The sequence below is a fragment of the Bos taurus genome, chromosome 16, assembly GCF_002263795.3.
Source record: "Bos taurus isolate L1 Dominette 01449 registration number 42190680 breed Hereford chromosome 16, ARS-UCD2.0, whole genome shotgun sequence".
Lineage (NCBI taxonomy): Eukaryota > Metazoa > Chordata > Mammalia > Artiodactyla > Bovidae > Bos > Bos taurus.
In genome coordinates this window covers 2,354,680-2,373,831 of record NC_037343.1, presented here as the reverse complement: position 1 = coordinate 2,373,831, position 19,152 = coordinate 2,354,680, and the positions used below count along the sequence as shown (strand labels likewise).

The 19,152-nt window shown below is 55.1% G+C and overlaps 1 protein-coding gene across 1 annotated transcript in view; it reads left to right on the top strand.

The window, feature by feature from the left end:
• LRRN2 (leucine rich repeat neuronal 2) overlaps positions 1 to 15,432 on the top strand; it is a 61,091-nt gene extending 45,659 nt beyond the window's left edge. The window contains exon 2 of the mRNA NM_001434977.1: positions 12,382 to 15,432. Coding sequence (NP_001421906.1) covers positions 12,610 to 14,748 — 2,139 coding nt within the window. The 5' untranslated portion in view covers positions 12,382 to 12,609 and the 3' untranslated portion in view covers positions 14,749 to 15,432. The remainder of the gene's footprint in view (positions 1 to 12,381) is intronic.
• The last annotated feature ends 3,720 nt before the right edge of the window (positions 15,433 to 19,152 follow it).

Genomic DNA, 19,152 nt, shown 5'->3' with positions numbered 1-19,152 from the left:
GCCTGCGTGGTTTCCTGTTCGTTTCATGCCTGGTAAGCTTGAGTGAGAACAGAGGAAAAGGGCTCGGCTTCCTCCCTGAGGCAATAGGAGGCAAAAGGGTGCAAAGCCCAGCACTCCCGTCCCTTACCACAGCACTTGGCTGGCCCCCCTCTGCATTCTCCTGGGCTGCTGGGATGAGAACGAAGTTAGGATGCTAAGGTGTACTATTTTAAATATATACACATATATCAAATATATATCAACATATATATGTATAAGGAATTGATTTAGGAAAATATCTGGACAGAAAGTGAAAGTGAAGTCGCTCAGTCGTATCCGACTCTTTGTGACCCCGTGGACTATAGCCCACCAGGCTTCTCTGTCCATGGGATTCTCCAGGCAAGAATACTGGAGTGGGTTGCCATTTCCTTCTCCAGGGGATCTTCCTGACCCAGAGATCGAACCCAGGTCTCCCGCATTGCAGGCAGATGCTTTAACCTCTGAGCGACCACGGAAGCCCCCACTTTAAATATATACGTATATATCAAATATATATCAACATATATATGTATAAGGAATTGATTTAGAAAAAATATCTTAATGTTGTCCAACTCTTTCATTTTACAGATAAGAAAACTAGGGCCAAGTGGGCAACAAATAGAATCCCTGTTGAGAACAACACTAAGAATCCCTTTCATGTATATAATGTTGCTAATGAGGCAAAGACACCTCACACCTGTGATCTGATTTGATTTTTAAACCAGCCTTGTGAGCTGGCAAGGACCTTCCTGCCCATTTGACAGACAGCTCCTCAGTTATTCCCAGATTTTTTCCACTAGCAGTTAAGCCTAGATGGTATATCACAGCCCATGGCATATTTCACACTCATGATTTCATTAGATCTAAACCAGATCTCTGGACAAACGACAGAAGGCACTAGTCTTATCCCCATTTCTCGGAAGTGAAGACTGAGGCTCATGGAGATTAAGCATTTTGCCAAGCTTGTACAGTTAGTAAGTGGTAGAGTGACAGCCAGAACCTAGGATCCCAGCGTAAGTTTGCTGGGGCTGCCATATCAAAGTACTACAAAGTAGACTGGATGGCTTAACCAAGAGTAACTGAATCGCCTCGGGTTCTGGAGGCTGGAAACCTGAAATCGATATGTTGGCCGGGCGGCAGGGCATAGTCTTTCTGCAGCCTGGAGGGGAGGTTCCCCCCCAGCCCCTGGTGCTGTCTTTGGCCGCTCAGAGCTGCAGCGCTTCATTTGCGTTCTTCATCACCTCATTGCATTCTCCCTGTGTCTCCGTGTCTGTGTCCAAGTTCACCTCTTCTTACAAGGACACCAGTATTGGATTAAGGCCCACTCTAAACTAATAATCGGAGAAGGCAATGGCACCCCACTCCAGTACTCTTGCCTGGAAAATCCCATGGACAGAGGAGCCTGCTAGGCTGCAGTCCATGGGGTCGCTAAGAGCCGGACATGACTGAGCGACTTCACTTTCACTTTCCACTTTCATGCATTGGAGAAAGAAATGGCAACCCACTCCAGTGTTCTTGCTTGGAGAATCCCAGGGACGGGGGAGCCTGATGGGCTACCATCTATGGGGTGGCACAGAGTCGGACACGACTGAAGTGACTTAGCAGCAGCAGCAGCAGCAACCTAATCTCATCTTTACTTGATTACCTCTGCAAAGACCTTGTTTCCAAATTAAGGTCATATGCACAGGCTCTAGGAGTAGGTCTTCGTTGCATCTTTTGTGGGGGACGCAGTTCAATCCGTAAGGGTCCAGTGGACTTCTGCAATGCTGTTTGCATCCTGTGCTGCATTCCACCCATTTTCTCCTCCGTGGCTTCCTCTGCCAAGGACGAGGCACTCCCCTCTCCTCCAATGAAGAAAGTGGGGCTGGCTCGGATCGCTTTTCACCTTCCGCTCTTCCCAAACGATTACAGGCTACTAAGGTGGAATCGTGAAATAGAGGCAGGCTTTTTGTCTTTTTTATTCCCAGACAGTAAAAATCATTAAGGCTTGCTCTTAATTAGTTTCATTTCGAAGCTTCTAAATATTGATTTAACCTACACTCCTTTGTACTTGCTGCAGTCACTGAATTATGCCTGATATTGATCATGGGATGGAAGCGTTTCCCTCCACCAGGCCCTGGGCCCTAGAAGCCAGTGGTCCCCCAGCAGGTCTGTGGGGCTCAGAAGGCATTGATGGGCTTGGAGGCAAGAAGCCCCTGCCAGGGTGGATAGGGCCTTCCTCTCCCAGAAGGGCTATTCAGCTTAGGCCAGGGGCCAGTGTCTTTCTCTTGGGCTGGCCCACGCTTGGGGGAATTTGATCAGCTGGAAACTTCCCATTCCTTTCCAGGCCTGAAGAGAGCTGGGCAGGGGCAGCTGGAGGAGGGTGCTGTGGGGTCAGGGTTTAGAGCGAGGGCATTGGCAGCCGCCAGACCTTGTTTGACTCCTAGTTTTACCAGCTGGATGTTCTTGGGTGAGGGACATATCCTCTCACATCTGTGAAATGGGGCTAGTAATCCCCTTATCTTCCTGTGGTTTTGAGCACTGAGTGTGAGTACTCATGTCAGAGCCCAGCCTAAGGCTGGCTGAGAGAGTCCTCAGTCAATGGCTACCATTATTAACATTGCTGTCCCTCTGGGATAATAAATCTGGATTTGGAAGCACACAGTGTCTTTTAGCTAAAAGCCGTGGCTTTCACTTGCTTGCTATATGATCCTGGGCAAGTCACTTAATATCCTTTCCATTAAAATGGGAGTGATGACATCTATGACCTTGCCAGCCTATTGTGAGACTCACACAGGATCGTGGAGGTGGAAGAATTTAAACTGCGAGGTGCAAACGGTCATAAAGGGTATTGTTATTGATGGCTACAGGAGGCACTGCCTTCCATGCCCTCTGTCTGCGAAACATGTGCCTTCTGGCTCCAGCCTGCTGTTCCGTCTCTTCACACCACCTGCACTCTTGGAAACTAAGGGGGACCACTCAGTTCTTGAAGTTCTCTTCATCATTTTTGTCCCGGGACCTTTGTTTCTGGTGTCCCCAGTATGTAAAGAACATCTTTCATCATCTGTGCATCTGTTGACCTGTTGATTTAGACAACACTTCCCTGGGAGGTTTGTTTTTTAAAGAAACAAAAACAACTTTATTGGTACATTTCATACCTTCAGATCTACCCATTTTTTGTGCATGATTGAATGACTTCTGGAAATTTCCTCTGAATTTTTGCCCAGTGTCCCTCATGAGGCAGAATTGTGTGTTCTCCTCTGGACCGTGTCCATGTTGCCCTTGGTAGGTACTTCTGTGACAGCTCTTATCATGCTTTAGTAGAGTGGGGATTTTTTAAATCTGTGATCACACCTGCCCTCCCCGTGACCTTGTACCCCTAGCCACCCATAGTGCCAGCATACAGTCGCGACTCTATTAATGCCCATCGGGTAGAGAGTTTCCTTGTGGCCAGAGGTGCGAGGCGTCTGGAATACTCAACCCTGACCTATCAGCATAATGATATGAAGCTCATCATATGCGGAGTTTTAATTAAGCATTCCTATCTGGCATTGTTCTTGTTTACAGAAGTCTAGGCTCAGCTGGGGGGCGCTTTAGAGATTATCCAGCCCAGCAGTTCTCCAACATGGAGCCCATCGGAGGCACCTGGAGGGTTTGCTCAAGCACAGATAACTAGGCCCCACCCTCCGATCCTGGAGGTCTGCGGTGGGCTGGAGAATCTGCACAGCTAACAAATTTCCAGGTGGTGCCGATGGTGCCGGTCCAGGGACCTCAGCTTTAGAAGCGCTCTGTGGCCCAGCCCCCAGGTCACAGGTGAGGGGCCCGGACACATCCCCAGGCCAGTGAGGCCAGGGGCAAACCCAGTCCTGTCCCGCCCCGCGCCCTCTGCCACTTCCCGTGACCTCTGCTCCCGCCCTGACTGCAGAGAAGCTGGATGCGGGCCCAGGTCACACGGGCCTCTGACAAAGGCTCCAGTCGGGGCAGGACGAGGGGGTGCTGACTGAGGGCGGAAGCAGGGGACGGGGAGGGCCCCAGGAAGGGGCAGGCCCAGGCTGGGCAGGGCGGGCCTGGAGGAGGCCACGCGGACAGGCCGTGCTCACTGCGGTCGGTTGCGGGGGGCCCTCCGCAGGGCTCGGCTGCAGCCATCTGTCTCGCAGGCCTGCCCGAGACAGCTGACAGAGAGGGGAGGCGGTGAGCCCCACCGGGGCCGAGGCTCCTTCCGACGCGCCATTTATCTCGGAGCTTCATCTGGCAAACCTGCTGATGAAACGAGTCCTCCTTTTCTCTCCGCCTCATCAATTTTCATTCTGATTTCGTTTTCTTTTTCCGTTAGAAGAGCTTTGGCCTTTCTCCTTCTGTAACTGGTCTGTTCCCCATTGGCTCCACGTCTTTCTCCTCAGCCCCGAGCCCGCCCCCCAGGCACCCCTCCCAGCGCACCCCCACTGTGCTCACCTTGGTGCTTCTCTCCCCCTTAGTTCTGGGCACAGGGGTCACAGAGTTGCCCTCGAGGGGCTCACAGTCTGACACAGGAGCTGAGCATCATACTGGATGTGGGTTCCTCGATGAGAAAAAGAGCAAGGGATTAATTAGCTGGGGGCGGGGGTGGTAATGGAAGACTTGAGAGAAGGACAGTGTGAGAGAGGCCGCAGAGAATTCCCAGGGTACACGAGCGGCGACAGGGACTTCTGGGCAAGGCCCCTGCATGTGCAGAAGCAGCGGAGCAGGAAGGCGCATTGCTTGCCGTTCTCTGAAGCCTCCCCCTCCTTCCGCCTGCACCTGGCTCCCAGGGACCCACTGCGTCTTAAGGGCTGCTGAAATGCTGCCCAGCACCCCCGGCTGCTTCTAGGAAGGGCAGGGGCAATTACAGGGAGGGAGCGGGAGAGGCTGAAGGTCGGCGCTTGGCCTTGGCTGCCCCTTGGGCTGGTGGCCAGTGCAGACGGTCTGTGGGCTGCAGTCACACTGGGACACTTGCAGCGCTGCTAGGAAGGGCCCTCTCGACCCTTCCAAGGAGCACCTGGGCAAATGGAGGCGCTGCTCACCTAAGCCAAGGAGAGTGAACTGTTTGTTGGGTGAGAGTGTCAGACATTGGTGATCTATAAGTGGACTGAGTTCCAGAGCCTTCTAGAGTCCTGAAGACTAGAAACAGAACCCTGATTGGAAGCCGCAGGGAGTGCTTACAGTTGACCCAAGAGAGGGCAGCTCCACCAAGAAGGAGTGTCAGCCTGAGATGGAAGAGCTCCTGGGAAGGGCTGCCCAAACTAGGAGGCACACATCCACGGGCAAGCTGTCTGGGGCGGGCCTGGTGTGGGGGCGGCCTGGAAGCTGGAGACTGTGCCCCAGACAAACCCAGGGAGATGGAAGTGGAAGAGGGCTCCACTGAATGCCGGGCGCTTGGCAGGCATCACCTCTTTCAGATTTCCCCCATGAGGGAGGTCTCTCCCCAGCTACCGAGGAGCAGCCTGAGTAGGGATACTCAAGGTCACCAGGATTCAGGTACAGACTGACTCCAAAGCCCTCTTTTGAATGGCTGACCTAATCTAAGGCCCCCGAGAGTCCAAAGCCAGTCCAGAGACCTGGAGATGCAGATATTTCTTTCTGGAAACAAATCCCTTCCCTCCCAAGCCAGGAAAAGGTTTTTACTGGAACAGTGACTCCTCTCACTGCAAAGTGGAAGAGAGGGCAAAGGTGGATGGGAAGACCTCATCCTTTCCCCAAGAGATGCCCCCCATTTTTATCCCTGATCTCCTCCAGTCTCCCCAACATCTTCCACTCTTGGAACAGCTTCTGGTACCAGAATCATGGAAGCAGAAAGGGCTGGTGTGTGAGGCACAGCCGGGTTCCCACTCAGGCCCATCCACATCCGAGCTGTGGGACCTAGGTCTGATCCCTGGGCTCCACTGAGTTGAAGTTTCTCTTCTAAAAAGTACCCATTTACAGGGATGTTGCAAGGATAGGATAAGGTATGTAAAGGGCCAACAAATAGAAATCTGGCATATACAAAGCACTCAGGAGTGTATCTTCCCTCTGACACTGATTTATATCATCCTTCCTGCGGCGTCAACAAGAGTTGAAGGGACTCACCTCAGTCAGAGAGGCCCTGCAGACTCATCATTTCCAAGCTTTTATAGCTGCGACTCAAGGGCAAAAATGCATGATTTTGCATCATATCTGACTGTGTACAAGTGTGTGTGTGTATAAAACAGAAAGAAAAACGTTTCTTAAAACATTGCTTCCTCTAGCTACATACCACACATTCTATTGTCTATTTCATTTTTTAATGCACATTGTTATCCACTTTAAACTGTTTTCATGACCCACTAATGGGTTGCTGCTCATAGTTCATGGTTGTAAACACCTCCCACCCTCTGCACTGCCCTAGGTTCTGAGAAGATAAAAATCAGTACCAAACCATTCCTTCCTCCAGGAACTTGCATCCTGGTTGAGGAAACAGGCTCACTGAATGGCAGTAAGACAGATGCTGTTACAGTGGAGGTTTGTTCCGGGTTCCAGGGGCTGCAGTGGACATGACCACCTTTCTCGGAGGGACTCTGGGAACATGTCACAAGGAGGTGGCATTTGGGATGGGTTTTTAATGACTGGAGAGGAGTTTGACAGTTGAAGTTGGGGAGAGGTTTTGCCGGTTGAGTGCGAGGCCTGAGGAAGGGAAGGAAATAGCAGGTCTAGTCTGGGGGGAGCATGAGGTGTTTGGGAACAAGAGGGTCACTCAGGGCTGAGAAGGAGACACCAAAAGAGGCTATCGTAAGAGTCAAGACAAGCGATGAGGAGGGATCGTAAGCATGCGCACTGCGGAGGGCAGTGTGAGGCGGGAGAGGGTCACGGTGGCGATTTCCAGTCTTGGAGACTGGTGGGTGCTGGTGCTGCCTGAGCAGGTTTGCTGGGAGATGTTGGGCTTGGGGCCCATCCAGTGCGAGGAGCCTCTGAAATGGGTAGGTGCAGGGGCCCGGGGCAGTGAGAAGGAGTCTGGTCTGGGCCTCTCTTCTCTGACCGCTCCCCCGCTTGTCCCCTTGCCTGCTGCCGCAGACTCTGTCATCAGAATATCTATAGATCTGGCAGCAGAAAGCGGCCAGCAGTGCTGCCCCAGGAGGAGGCCAAGGCCCAGCAGGGCTTTGGGGAAGAGCTGCCAGGGGTGTGTGGGGCCAGGATGACCTCCTGCCTTTGCCTCGAGGCAGCATAGCACTCACGGGTTCAGGTCATAGGGTTCCAACCCGAGGGGGGACCCTAAGATGTAGGACTGTAGATCAAGAAAGAGAAATAGAGGCATCTCCCTTCTTGGAGATCACTTATTAAGAATGAGACCCTGAGAAGCTATAGTCACTGTGAAGCAGGAGGATGAATTAAGTGAATTTCAAGTCTGGGGTTCTGGAGTTCCCTAGAGCCTGACTCAATATTTCCAGAGCCGTGGTTTCGAGTTGTGATGGGGAAGGAAGGGGAATTCTGTGCTTAAAAGATGAAGTTGACTGATGGTGACAGAAACAGGGAGACAATGGCTACTCCAGGTGGGAGCTGGACATTGACTGGGAAACGTCGCACAGGAACCTCAGGAGGGCTTGGAAGTATTTGTTTCTTGTTCAAGGGGTGGTTATATTGGTATCTACTAATGTAGAAATTCATCAAGCTGCACACTTGGGATTTGTGCCATTTATGTGCTCTCTTATTATACCTGAATAAGAGAAAGGAAAAGTTAACTACAAAAGGTAAGAGTTGAGAAGTAGGAGCTAAGGTGCGGGGAGGGGCAATGGGGAAGGGGGCTGTGAGGGCCACGAACAGGCACGTCCTAGACCTCGATCCGGGGTCCTCACAGCAGGTCTGTGAGAGGGTCTCATCCTCACCTCCCGGCCCGGGGCGCTGACTTTGCCCAAGGTCACACAGTGAGCGGCAGAGCCAAACTCAAAACTGATCGCAGAGGCCGGCTTCCTTCTGCTTCACCACTCCTCCTTTGCATAAGTTATTTATGGAATTCAGACTCTGGAAGACTAGATAAACGCTGAGGTCTCCTGCAGCCCTGAGGTCCTGGTTGTCTGTGATTAAATGGGAGGCGGGCGCGAGGGCCATGCTCCCCTCCCAGGAGGAGCTCTCAGGGGCCAGGTGTACAGATGGAGCGCTGCCCGCCCCCCACCCCTCGTGTCCCCCCACCCAGAGCTTATCTGCCAGTGAGGAGGCCGGAGTTTATCAACGCTACACTCAATTATGCTGCCCATCTGTCTCTGCAGCTCAGGGGGCCCTGGCACTGAAGCTGCAGTGAAGGCCAGGCCATCGATCATTGCCTGCTGCTCCTCCCTCCTGAGGGCTCCCAGCCCAGGGGGGCTGGGCTGCAAGGAGGGGAGGGGGATAGATCCACTCTGCACCCACGGCCGTCTGGAGGAGCATCGCTGTCTGCTGGCAGGAGCCCCCAGCTGTGCTGGGCCAGAGAAACGGGAGAAGGGCTGCTCTGCCCCTGACGCCAGCTTCTCCAGAATTCTTCATTCGGTGCTTTGCCAAGGATCGTGGTTCAGTGGGAAGTGTCTGGAGTCCATTCCATACTTTCTGCTAGCTCCAGAGCAGCTGCCTGGAAGAGGGGGTCCGTCAGAGCTCACAGAGCCAGCTTTTCCAAAAGAAGCTTTGCTCCTCTCTTCTCTTGGGCTAGACCCGCCATGTCCCCCTCACTGAAGGCCAAGGCTGCAGAGGTCTGCACACAGCAGCCCCCAGCCCCCAGTCCAGAGGCAGACTGAGGTCTGTGCCACCACACAGAGGAGCAGGGGCTTCTCTGTGTGTCCCCAGGGGAGTCCCTGTAGATAGGAATCAAGGCATGGTGCCCGAGGGCCCCCTCAGGTCGCTGTTGGGGAGGAGAGGTAGAGGGTCAGGTCGTCCCTGAGGGCCTGGCCACTGAGGCAGGCTTGCTGGGCCACCAGGCCGGCCAGCATCGGTCTGCCAGGCAGTGAGCCGTGGGCCGGGGAGGCAGGCTATGGAGTCAGAGACCTGGGTTTGAATTCTGACCCCACCACGTCAGAAGCCATGTACCCTCCGACATGTCACTTAACCTCTAGGTGCCTCAGTTGCTCCTGCTGCAGAGACTAAATAATCTCTTCCTTCTCTGCCTGCACACAGGATTGATAGGAGCATTACATACTTCACTCTTTGTATCCAATCACCAGTATCCTCTGCCAGTCCTACACTTGGCACCACGGGGACACAAAAACATGCACGACACGGCCCCTGCCACCAAGAGCCCGAAATCCAGCTCTCGGGGAAAGCATACACATGATAATCTGAACTCTTGCTCACCCGGGGAGATTATAGAGAAAAGACAATTAGCTTTCTCTGCAGCTCCTGCAGAAACTGCTAATCAAGCCTGCATGAGTGGGCCATGTGCAAGACAGGCTTAAGTGGTGATGGCAGGTGAGTGGGCAGCTCTGAGTTCTATCCTGGAAGCTCAGCAGCGGTGGGGAGGACTTGTCTAGGCCTTTGCCAAGCATCGGGGCCAGAGGTGCATGTGAACGTGAGGCATCCAGCCACTGCCCCTCTCTAGATGCCGGCTCTCACCCCAGCCCAGCCACAGGGGCAAGGAGGTGGGTGAGCCTGGGGTAGAGGGAAAGGCATGTCTCTGAACATTTTAAATGAGCTTTTAAATGGCTTCTCCATGCCCTTCACACCATTGTGCATCAGCAGAAAGAGGCGCCGGGACAGAGGCGCTGGAGAGGAGCCTGGGACTCAGTCAGGGCCTCAGGGCCCTCTCCACCCACTGCAGCCTTCTCTTCCCTCACGAGCTGTCTTGGGCTCTCCTAATCATTTTACATTTTTGGTCCTGCCAGAGTGGCACTCTTAAAGGTGTGGCATTTGGTTCTGTCCCCAGCTCCCCACCCCACCTGGGGATGACACTAGGCCCACAGTGGGCAAGCTTCATAGGGACTGGTTAAGTCCTAGGATCCAACTTCTCTCCCCTCTGAGAAGTCCTGGAGCTGGGGTGCCTCCCCATCCTGGGGGATGCGGACAACTAAGACTTCCTGAGCTCTGTGTGCACCACACCCAGCTCCTTCAATCCTAATGACGAGCTCATTCTACGCTAAGGAACAGATGCTCAGAATAGTCAACAGCTTTTCCCTAAGTGCTCTGGTAGGAAGTGGTAAGTAACAGTAAGATCTGTTTGCTGTCAGGCCTGGGCAAGAAGCAGAGGCCTCTGGTGTGCCCGTGAGGCAGGACCACAGTCTTAGCCCCACGACAGGGACAGCCCTGCTTCCTCTGCACCACACAGCACACTGCAGAGTCCTCACCCCTCCTCCTGACCTCCACTCACCGGCCTGGGCGGCTGACAGAGTCCTCACCCCTCGTCCCTACCGCCACTCACCGGCCTGGGCGGCTGAGGTCCCCCGGCTCCCCTCTGCACGTGGATGGAGGTGTGCATGCTTTTGTACATGTGTGTTTGTTTGCCCTGAGTTTTATGTGTCAGTGTACACACACCCCCCACGCAAAACCTCTGTGCATTTTAAGTCATGTTGTTTTTCCCACCTTCAGAAATAGCTGCAGAGGAAGGTGGGAAGTAGTCGAATGTAAACAGGCATGCCGCTCCCCTGCTCAGAGGAGGCCTCCAATTGCTCCCCTCCCAGCCCCAGCATCCTGGAAGTGGGAGGAGGAAGCCAAAGAGTGCCTCTGGCCGACTGAGAGGCACCTGCCTGGAAGGTGATGGGAGACACAGCTCCCAGCTTCTCATAGCTCCCTGGCAAGTAGTCATCTCCTCAGGGGACACAAATGGGCACCCAGCCTGCTGCTGCAGCGGCCAGGGCAGCTCAGGGTGCCCAGGATTGGGTCGGGCCAGATGTGGGGCAGAGAAGGACAGTGTAAAAGGCACACCCTCTGGATTCCTGGCTCTTGCCACTTGCCAGCTGTGTGGCTTGAGCCAAACTCTTCAACCATCTCTGAACCTCAGTTTCTTCATCTGGAAACTGGAAGTATTAATGCATATCTTATAGAATCTTTATGATGGTTAAGTGAAATAAGACACGCACAGCCTTGGGTCCTGGCAAACTGCAGGTGTTTAGTAACCGTGTGCTCCCCTGACGCCCGCAGCTGGAAAACTACCTAGGCAGACCTTCACTTGGGAGTCAGATGAGGCTTGGAGGTGTCCTCTAGTTCCCCATATTGGTTCTAGGCCAAGGCTGGACTTGCATCAAGGGTGATGCAGCCGGGCCCTGGGTTCCAGAGAATCTAGACTGGATTGTCCATGCCTGCGAAGGACAGCAGTCGCTGAGATTCTAAATGGGAGTAGGAGTAAGGACCCAGCCTCCTGGGGAAAGGAGCCCTGGGACCACAGAGACTGATTTATATGATAAACCCTCCCTGGGCCCCTGCCCTGGGATGTAAGCATGATGATGAATGACACAGGTTCCCAGCTGGAGAGACATTTCCACATGGTGTGATCAGGTCTGTGACAGAAGAAAGCAGAGGGCAGTGGGAGAGCAGGAGCCAGGCCCTTAGCCTTCCAAGGGTGCAGAGGGTGAGAAGCAGCTTTCTGTAGGAGGTGACTGGCCTTAGGTTGAGTTTTCAAGAACAAGTGGAAGTTGTCTGGGAGACCATGAGAAGGTGAATGTCGAGGGTAACTTTGGCCCAGAATATTGGCTGCAGTGAGTCAGTACAGTGGCCAAAGCTAGGAGAATGGGCAGAGGCCAGATCACCTAAGGTCTTACCTGCAGGACTGAAGAGCTCAGACCCAGGCTTAAACCCACCTCCTCCTCCTAGCAACTTGGCCAGGGTGCTGGGGAAGGGAAAGCCCCTACCTCCAGGTAGGAAAGTTGGCAAAAAACAAAGCCGACCTCCATCCCAGGAGAGCCTAAGCAGACCCCAGACGACCACCCCACTGCCCCAGCCGGTCTGGGCACAGGGTTGGGGCCCACTGCCTTTCAACTTTCAAAGTATTAGGAGCTTACCCTGGAATTGAGAAGCCACATTTGGTTCTGCGACCTTCTACCCACACTGTGCAGAGAGATGTCTGAAAACTGTCACTTTATTTCCCATTTACTCAGTGAGCTGAGGAGAGAGGGAGGAGAGAAGAGAGGCAGGCCGGAGAGTCTATTTCTCGTCTCTCTGGGCTCAGAAGGGCTCTGAAGATGACAGCAATTCCAGCCACTCCCTCTCCTCCACACGCACACACCTTCCCCGAGTTATCCCGGGAGCGTCCAAGGCTCAATCTCTTGCTGCTTCCCTGAGGACTCCCAGTCCCTCCCCCAGCAGATGGGAGAAAAGGACAACAAAGCTGAAGGGCTGTAGGATGGAGCGCAGGAGCCCTGGCTCATCTTGTCCTTTGGCCTCTTGAGTCTAATGCGGGAGACGCGGGAGGAGGGGGTAGATTCGGATCCTTTGAACCCTCCTTAACTCTGCGTCCTCTCCTTCCAGGCTGCCCTGACGGGGCATGGTGACGAGTGAGCAGACCCGGCACCAGGATGGAGCGCTGTTCCCAGGAGGGCAGGAAATGGTGCCTTCCCGTCCCCGCATAGAATGACTGCCCTGGGGGGGTGGTTCCCTGGGTCCTGGCCGGGCTGCTGACCTTCAGCCTGCGAGCCGCCAAGAGCACTGGGACTCCAGACTCTTCTTGTGGATGGTCCCCTGCCCTGCAGCTCCACCATGAGGCTCCTCGTGGCCCCCCTTTTGCTAGCGTGGGTGGCTGGTGCCACTGCCACAGTGCCCGTGGTACCTTGGCACGTGCCCTGCCCCCCTGGGTGTGCCTGCCAGATCCGGCCCTGGTATACCCCCCGATCGTCCTATCGCGAGGCCACCACCGTGGACTGCAATGACCTATTCCTGACGGCGGTCCCCCCAGCGCTGCCCGCAGGCACACAGACCCTGCTTCTGCAGAGCAACAGCATCGTCCGCGTGGACCAGAGTGAACTGGGCTACCTGGCCAATCTCACGGAGCTGGACCTGTCCCAGAACAGCTTTTCAGATCCCCGAGACTGTGATCTCCGTGCCCTGCCCCAGCTGCTGAGCCTGCACCTGGAGGAGAACCAGCTGACCCGGCTGGAGGACCACAGCTTCGCGGGGCTGGCCAGCCTGCAGGAGCTCTATCTCAACCACAACCAGCTCTACCGCATCGCCCCCAGGGCCTTCGCAGGGCTCAGCAACCTCCTACGGCTACATCTCAACTCCAACCTGCTGCGGGCCGTTGACAACCGCTGGTTCGAGATGCTGCCCAGCCTGGAGATCCTCATGATTGGCGGCAACAAGGTGGATGCCATCCTGGACATGAACTTCCGGCCCCTGGCCAACCTGCGCAGCCTGGTGCTCGCGGGCATGAACCTGCGGGAGATCTCTGACTATGCCCTGGAGGGGCTGCAAAGCCTCGAGAGCCTCTCCTTCTACGACAACCAGCTGGCCCGTGTGCCCCGGCGGGCGCTGGAGCAGGTGCCGGGGCTCAAGTTCCTAGACCTGAACAAGAACCCACTCCAGCGGGTGGGGCCCGGGGACTTTGCCAACATGTTGCACCTCAAGGAGCTGGGGCTGAACAACATGGAGGAACTGGTCTCCATCGACAAATTTGCCCTGGTCAACCTCCCCGAGCTGACCAAGCTGGACATCACCAACAACCCTCGGCTCTCGTTCATCCACCCCCGAGCCTTCCGCCACCTGCCCCAGATGGAGACCCTCATGCTCAACAACAATGCTCTCAGTGCCTTGCACCAGCAGACCGTGGAGTCCCTGCCCAACCTGCAGGAGGTGGGTCTCCATGGCAACCCCATCCGCTGCGACTGTGTCATCCGCTGGGCTAACGCCACCAGCACCCGCGTCCGCTTCATCGAGCCCCAGTCCACGCTGTGTGCCGAGCCCCCGGACCTTCAGCGCCTCCCAGTGCGGGAGGTGGCCTTCCGGGAGATGACGGACCACTGCCTGCCCCTCATCTCCCCCCGCAGCTTCCCCCCGCGCCTCCAGGTGGCCAGCGGAGACAGCCTGCTGCTGCACTGCCGGGCACTGGCGGAGCCCGAGCCCGAGATCTACTGGGTGACTCCCGCTGGGGTTAGGCTGACGGCCGCCTGGGCGGGCCGCAAGTACCGGGTGTACCCCGAGGGGACGCTGGAGCTGCGGAGGGTGACAGCGCAAGAAGCAGGGCTGTACACCTGTGTGGCCCAGAACCTGGTTGGGGCCGACACGAAGACGGTTAGTGTGGTTGTCGGCCGGGCCCCGCTGCAACGCGGCAGAGACGAGGCGTGGGGGCTGGAGCTCCGGGTTCAGGAGACCCACCCCTACCACATCCTGCTGTCTTGGGTCTCCCCACCCAACACAGTCTCCACCAACCTCACCTGGGCCAGCGCCTCCACCCTCCGGGGCCACAGGGCCACCGCGCTGGCCCGCCTGCCACGGGGCACCCACAGCTACAACATCACGCGCCTCCTTCAGGCCACGGAGTACTGGGCCTGCCTGCAGGTGGCCTTCGCGGATGCCCACACCCAGTTGGCCTGTGTGTGGGCCAGGACTACAGAGGCCGCCCCTTGCCGCAGAGGCTTAGGGGACCGGCCCGGGCTCATAGCCATCCTGGCTCTCGCCGTCCTCCTGCTGGCAGCCGGGCTGGCAGCCCAGCTTGGCGCCGGCCAGCCCAGGCAGAGCGTGGGTGGGCGGCCCCTGCTCCCAGTCTGGGCTTTCTGGGGCTGGAGCGCCCCTTCTGCCCGGGTGGTCTCGGCACCCCTCGTCCTGCACTGGAATCCAGGGAGGAAGTGGCCCAGGTCCTCCGAAGGGGAGACTCGGTCCCCGCCACCGTCACAGAATTCCTGAAGCTCAGCCTGTTCTCGGCAGTAGAGAAATAACTCGGACTACTTTTCACCAAGAGGGAAGCAATCTGGGCCAGACGCCCTGCCAGGAAATTGACCTGGACCCACGTGCTTGAGGCCTGGCAGCTGAACCGAGACAACCAGCTTCCAGCCCCAGGGGGTGCCCCGCAGCCTCCAGGAGCCGCCCTCACCTTCTGGGGGCGCCTCTGCTGCCATTCTGAGGAGCAGCTCCAAGGAGCAGGAAGGACTCTGGCTAGAGCCGCCTGCCTCCCCAGTTGGCTTTGTGCCCGGAGAGCCCTGGGCCTCTGCCTGGATGTCCCCTGCCTGCGTCCCCAGGGCCCCAGCCCACAGGAGGCACCCCCTCCTCTTTGTATCTGTGCAGTCTCAGTTGCTTGCTCTTTCCCCCACCCTGGGCAAGGGCTGAAGGCCTCTCCTCCCCACCTTGGGGAGAACTGCTCCCCACATGGCCCTGCCCCGGCCTCGCTGGATTGGAAGGACGCGTGGAAGAGGGATGCCCAGGAACGGCTCTGCCCGGCAGCCGGCTCGCACTGACAGTGACTTTCTGTAGGCAATTTTGTACCTTCGTGGAGAAACGTGTCACTTCCCCTCAACTCAGTTTTGCTCCTGTTTTGTAAAAAATAAAAATAAATAAGAATAACAACAATAAGGGGAGAGGAAGGGAACAAAAGAGAAGTGATCATTCAAATACTGAGTGTGACTACAGAACTCTCAGTTCTGAATCCCTTTGGAGCCTGAGGGTGACAGGAGGGCTGGGGGGATGAGGGAGCTGGGGGAGCTTGGAGCTAGAGGCGCAGTTTGCCCCGCAGGTTTGGAGTCTGACGTGCAGGCACCTCCGGACTGCTCCCCAGAGAGCCCTGTAACTGAGCAGGAGATCTGGGGATGGTGCGCAGGAGAGGCTGACAGGAGAGGAAAGAAGAGGAGACATGGAGTGAGAGGGAGAGAAAAATGGAGAAGAGTCTGGAGATGGCGACAGTGGAAATTTCCATCACCACACACTGTCACCCCTTCCTTTTCTGTGATAAGCAATTAACATGCCAGTACATAGGAAGCACTTCCCAGCCTATTTCTAATTAAACAAACCCAAGAGGCAGAGTCACACAGAGAATTTCAAATCAAGACAGCAAGGACTTTGGCTCACTGGGATAGGAGGGGTCTGGGGGGGGTGATGGAGGGTCTGAGGAGGGTAGGGCTGTGGGAGACTGCAGCATCTATCTTTCCAGTCCATTTCAGTATAATTTGCAATGAGCCAGGTTTGCTTTTGCAGTTTTTTTTTTAATGGATCAACTTCTTAGGAACAAATGTGAAGAGAAACATCTGTTGGAAAAGCAGAAGAGCCGAGGGGAGGGGGCTGCCGTGGCCAGCCAGTGGGGGTTCCAGAGCAAGAGGCTGCCAGACAACAGCTCTTGTTTCTGAGACGGGTCTCTTGAGATGGAAAAGAAGCCACATGTGAACCTGAGGACTCCAATGTTACAGACACAGTTAGCAGACATGAAGGAAGTGGGCTTTAAGTCACCCTCAAGGTTGCAAATGTAGATGCAAGGAAGCCAGACCAGTAGCCGGAGCTTCCGACCCCATGGACCCAAGAAAGAGAGCCCTCACCCAAGTCAGAGGGTGATGCCCCTCTCCCAGTGAACACAAAGACAGTAGGGTTCTCTGAAGACCTTCAGCAAAAAGCCAGGTTACAAGACTTCTTCCTCTTGGACAGAAGGGTTCTCACACACCAGCCTGCATCAGTCACCTGAGGGCCGGGTCAGCACAGAGGCTGGTCCCACCCCCAGAGCTTCTGATCCAGGTCTGAGTGGGACCTGAGAGTGTGCATGTTTAACAAGCTTTCAGGTGATACTGATACTGCTGGTCTGGGGACCACACCTGGAGAACCACGGAGCTCCAACCTGGGGTGGCTGCAATGTTTTGCTTCCTCTAGGTCCGTTTTGTTTTTTCCTAGACAGTGGTATAGGTTATGGCCCTGTGAGAGGGTTGCAGGGTAGGGGGAGCTGGAGGCTGGTCCATTGGCTCCTCTCCCCTCTACTGCAGGGCTGCTCAGCCCCGTTTCAAAAGGACAGCCCCTTGCCCTGAGTCAGCAGGCTCCACCCACATGTGCTCTTTCCCATGCGCAACTTACATGTTCTTAGGGGAAAGTGAAAAGAAAAGTCGCTCAGTCATGTCCAACTCTTTGCGACCCCATGGACTATACAGTCCATGGAATTCTCCAGGCCAGAATACTGGAGTGGGTAGCCTTTCCCTTCTCCAGCATATCTTCCCAACCCAGGGATTGAACCCAGGTCTCCTGTTTTGCAGGTGGATTCTTTACCAGCTGAGCCACAATGGAAGCCCTCTTTAGGGGAGGGAGCTGGGAAAGCTTTAGGACCATCATAGCCAAGTTCGGGGCAGCCTATTCACTGCTGGTGAGGGTTCATCCTCTATGATCCAGAAGCTCCGTGGGGAAGAGGCAGGGCAGGACCTGCATTGATCTCGGAAAACTGAAGTCAGAAGTCAACACCTCCTCTGTCTAGGATGAAGGGCAGGTGCTACCTTCTGGACGGGCCCACATGGCAAGGAGAATCCAGGTGCTGGTCCTTTATATAAGCACCCAGAGCCCTGTGAGCCCTGCAGCCATCTCCCAGCAACACCTCCTTTGCCACCTCAGAACTCCCACCCAGAACGCCTCTAAGAGCTCAGGCTCAATCATAACAACCCCAAAAGTGACCCCAGCACACCTCAGATCCTGCAAGTGCAAATGCTTGTAAAGGTGCCTGGGGTTGGAGGGTGAAAGGCTGGAAGATGAAAAACATCTTTGCTACCTTCCTTTCCCAAAGACTCCTGAGTTACAGGCAGGGAGCCCTGAGGGAAAGGGGTGCTGCTCTGGCTCCATGTCCTCGGGAGTTCCCTGCACTGAGTCCTTGAAAGTGATCCCTTCTTCTGGGGGAAAAGGCATTATGGTGATTTAACCCGGTCTCAACTGAATTCCCTGGTCCTGAGCATGTGGCTGCCTCCAGAGAAGTTAGGTGAGCTGGGGAAGGATGGTGGTGAGCAGCCTCTTTTCTCCTGGAAAGAGAGCTGATGCTGCCAGGCTGAAGCCAGCTGTGAAGGGGAGGGATAGACACTTTGGGGTTGCCATGTCCCGGAATAGCTAGAAACTGATCAAATGAGAGCCTCTACCCTGGTACAGAGCTGGGCACGCGGCTCAGGTGTGTTGCGACCAAGTGAGAGGACAGTGGGACTCACGCCCTGTATGTCTATTAATGCAACCTAAGTGCCATTCAAAGTCTTAGCTTTCCAACTAGACTGGGTGTGTGGGCAACGAAACATGCTGGGGTTAAGACAAACAGAGCGGCTGTTTAGCCTGGTCTCTTCTGGATATTTAAGATTGCTTTTTAAAAAATGCTAAATAGGAAGCAGTATTTGTCACTGTTTGAATTTCAGGTTGTTACATTGGGCCTATCATTTCCATCTATTGAGATGATTTCCAAAGCCAGCTCAGACTTGCTGACTTGTCCCTGGCTAGGACACACCTCTGCAGGATCCAACCTTGTCTCTCTGTCCTCATCTGCGGCCCAGGTGGTGAAGATGCAGAGGCCAGGATGTGGTTCTGTGGCTCACCACAGTGGCCTTCCCACCGCATGGACCCATCCACTAACACATCTGAGATGCTCAGCCACCTACAAACCACTTAAACCCACCCTCTTGCAGCCCACGTCCCTGCATTCTCCCACGAGACCGACTTCATGGGAGGCTCTGCCAACACAAGGAGAGAGTGAGTGTAAGGCAGTGCTGCAAGCCCTCAGACCAGTCCCCATGCTCAGGAGTCAGTGAGCCGGGCTGACCTAGCGTAGCATGACCAACTGGGTCTTTCCTGGCCTCAGCACTGAAAGTCCCTTGTTTCAGAAACTCTCTGTGCTGGGAAAACTGGGATGGTTGGTCATGCTGGTCTAGTGACCTCTTTCTCAGCCTGCCAGCCACCTTCTTTTCTGCTGTTCTCCTTTCTGCCTTCCCATCAACGAACATTTAATGAACATGACTATGCAGTTGACACAGTTCGAGCAACTGGGGATGCAGATAAACTCTCAGAGTCCATAAACCTTGCATTTTAGTGAGTGAAGAAAGTTGATGAACAGGACAGATAAGTAAGGATATGTAGCCTTTTGGGTAGTAGCAAATACCATGGAGAAAAGCTTGAGTCAGGGAGGAGGGTGAATTGGGGTGGGGACGTTACATTGGAGGGCTCAGGAAAGGCCTTGCTGAGAAGCTGACATTTGAGCAACGCCTTGCGGGAGGGAACCAACCAGATATCTTGGAGGAAGAGTGGTCCCAAGGGAGAAGGCAGGCAGGAAGCGCAGAGCAAGGAGGAGGGCGGAGGGAGAGGAACTGTGAGCCCTGAGGGAAGGGA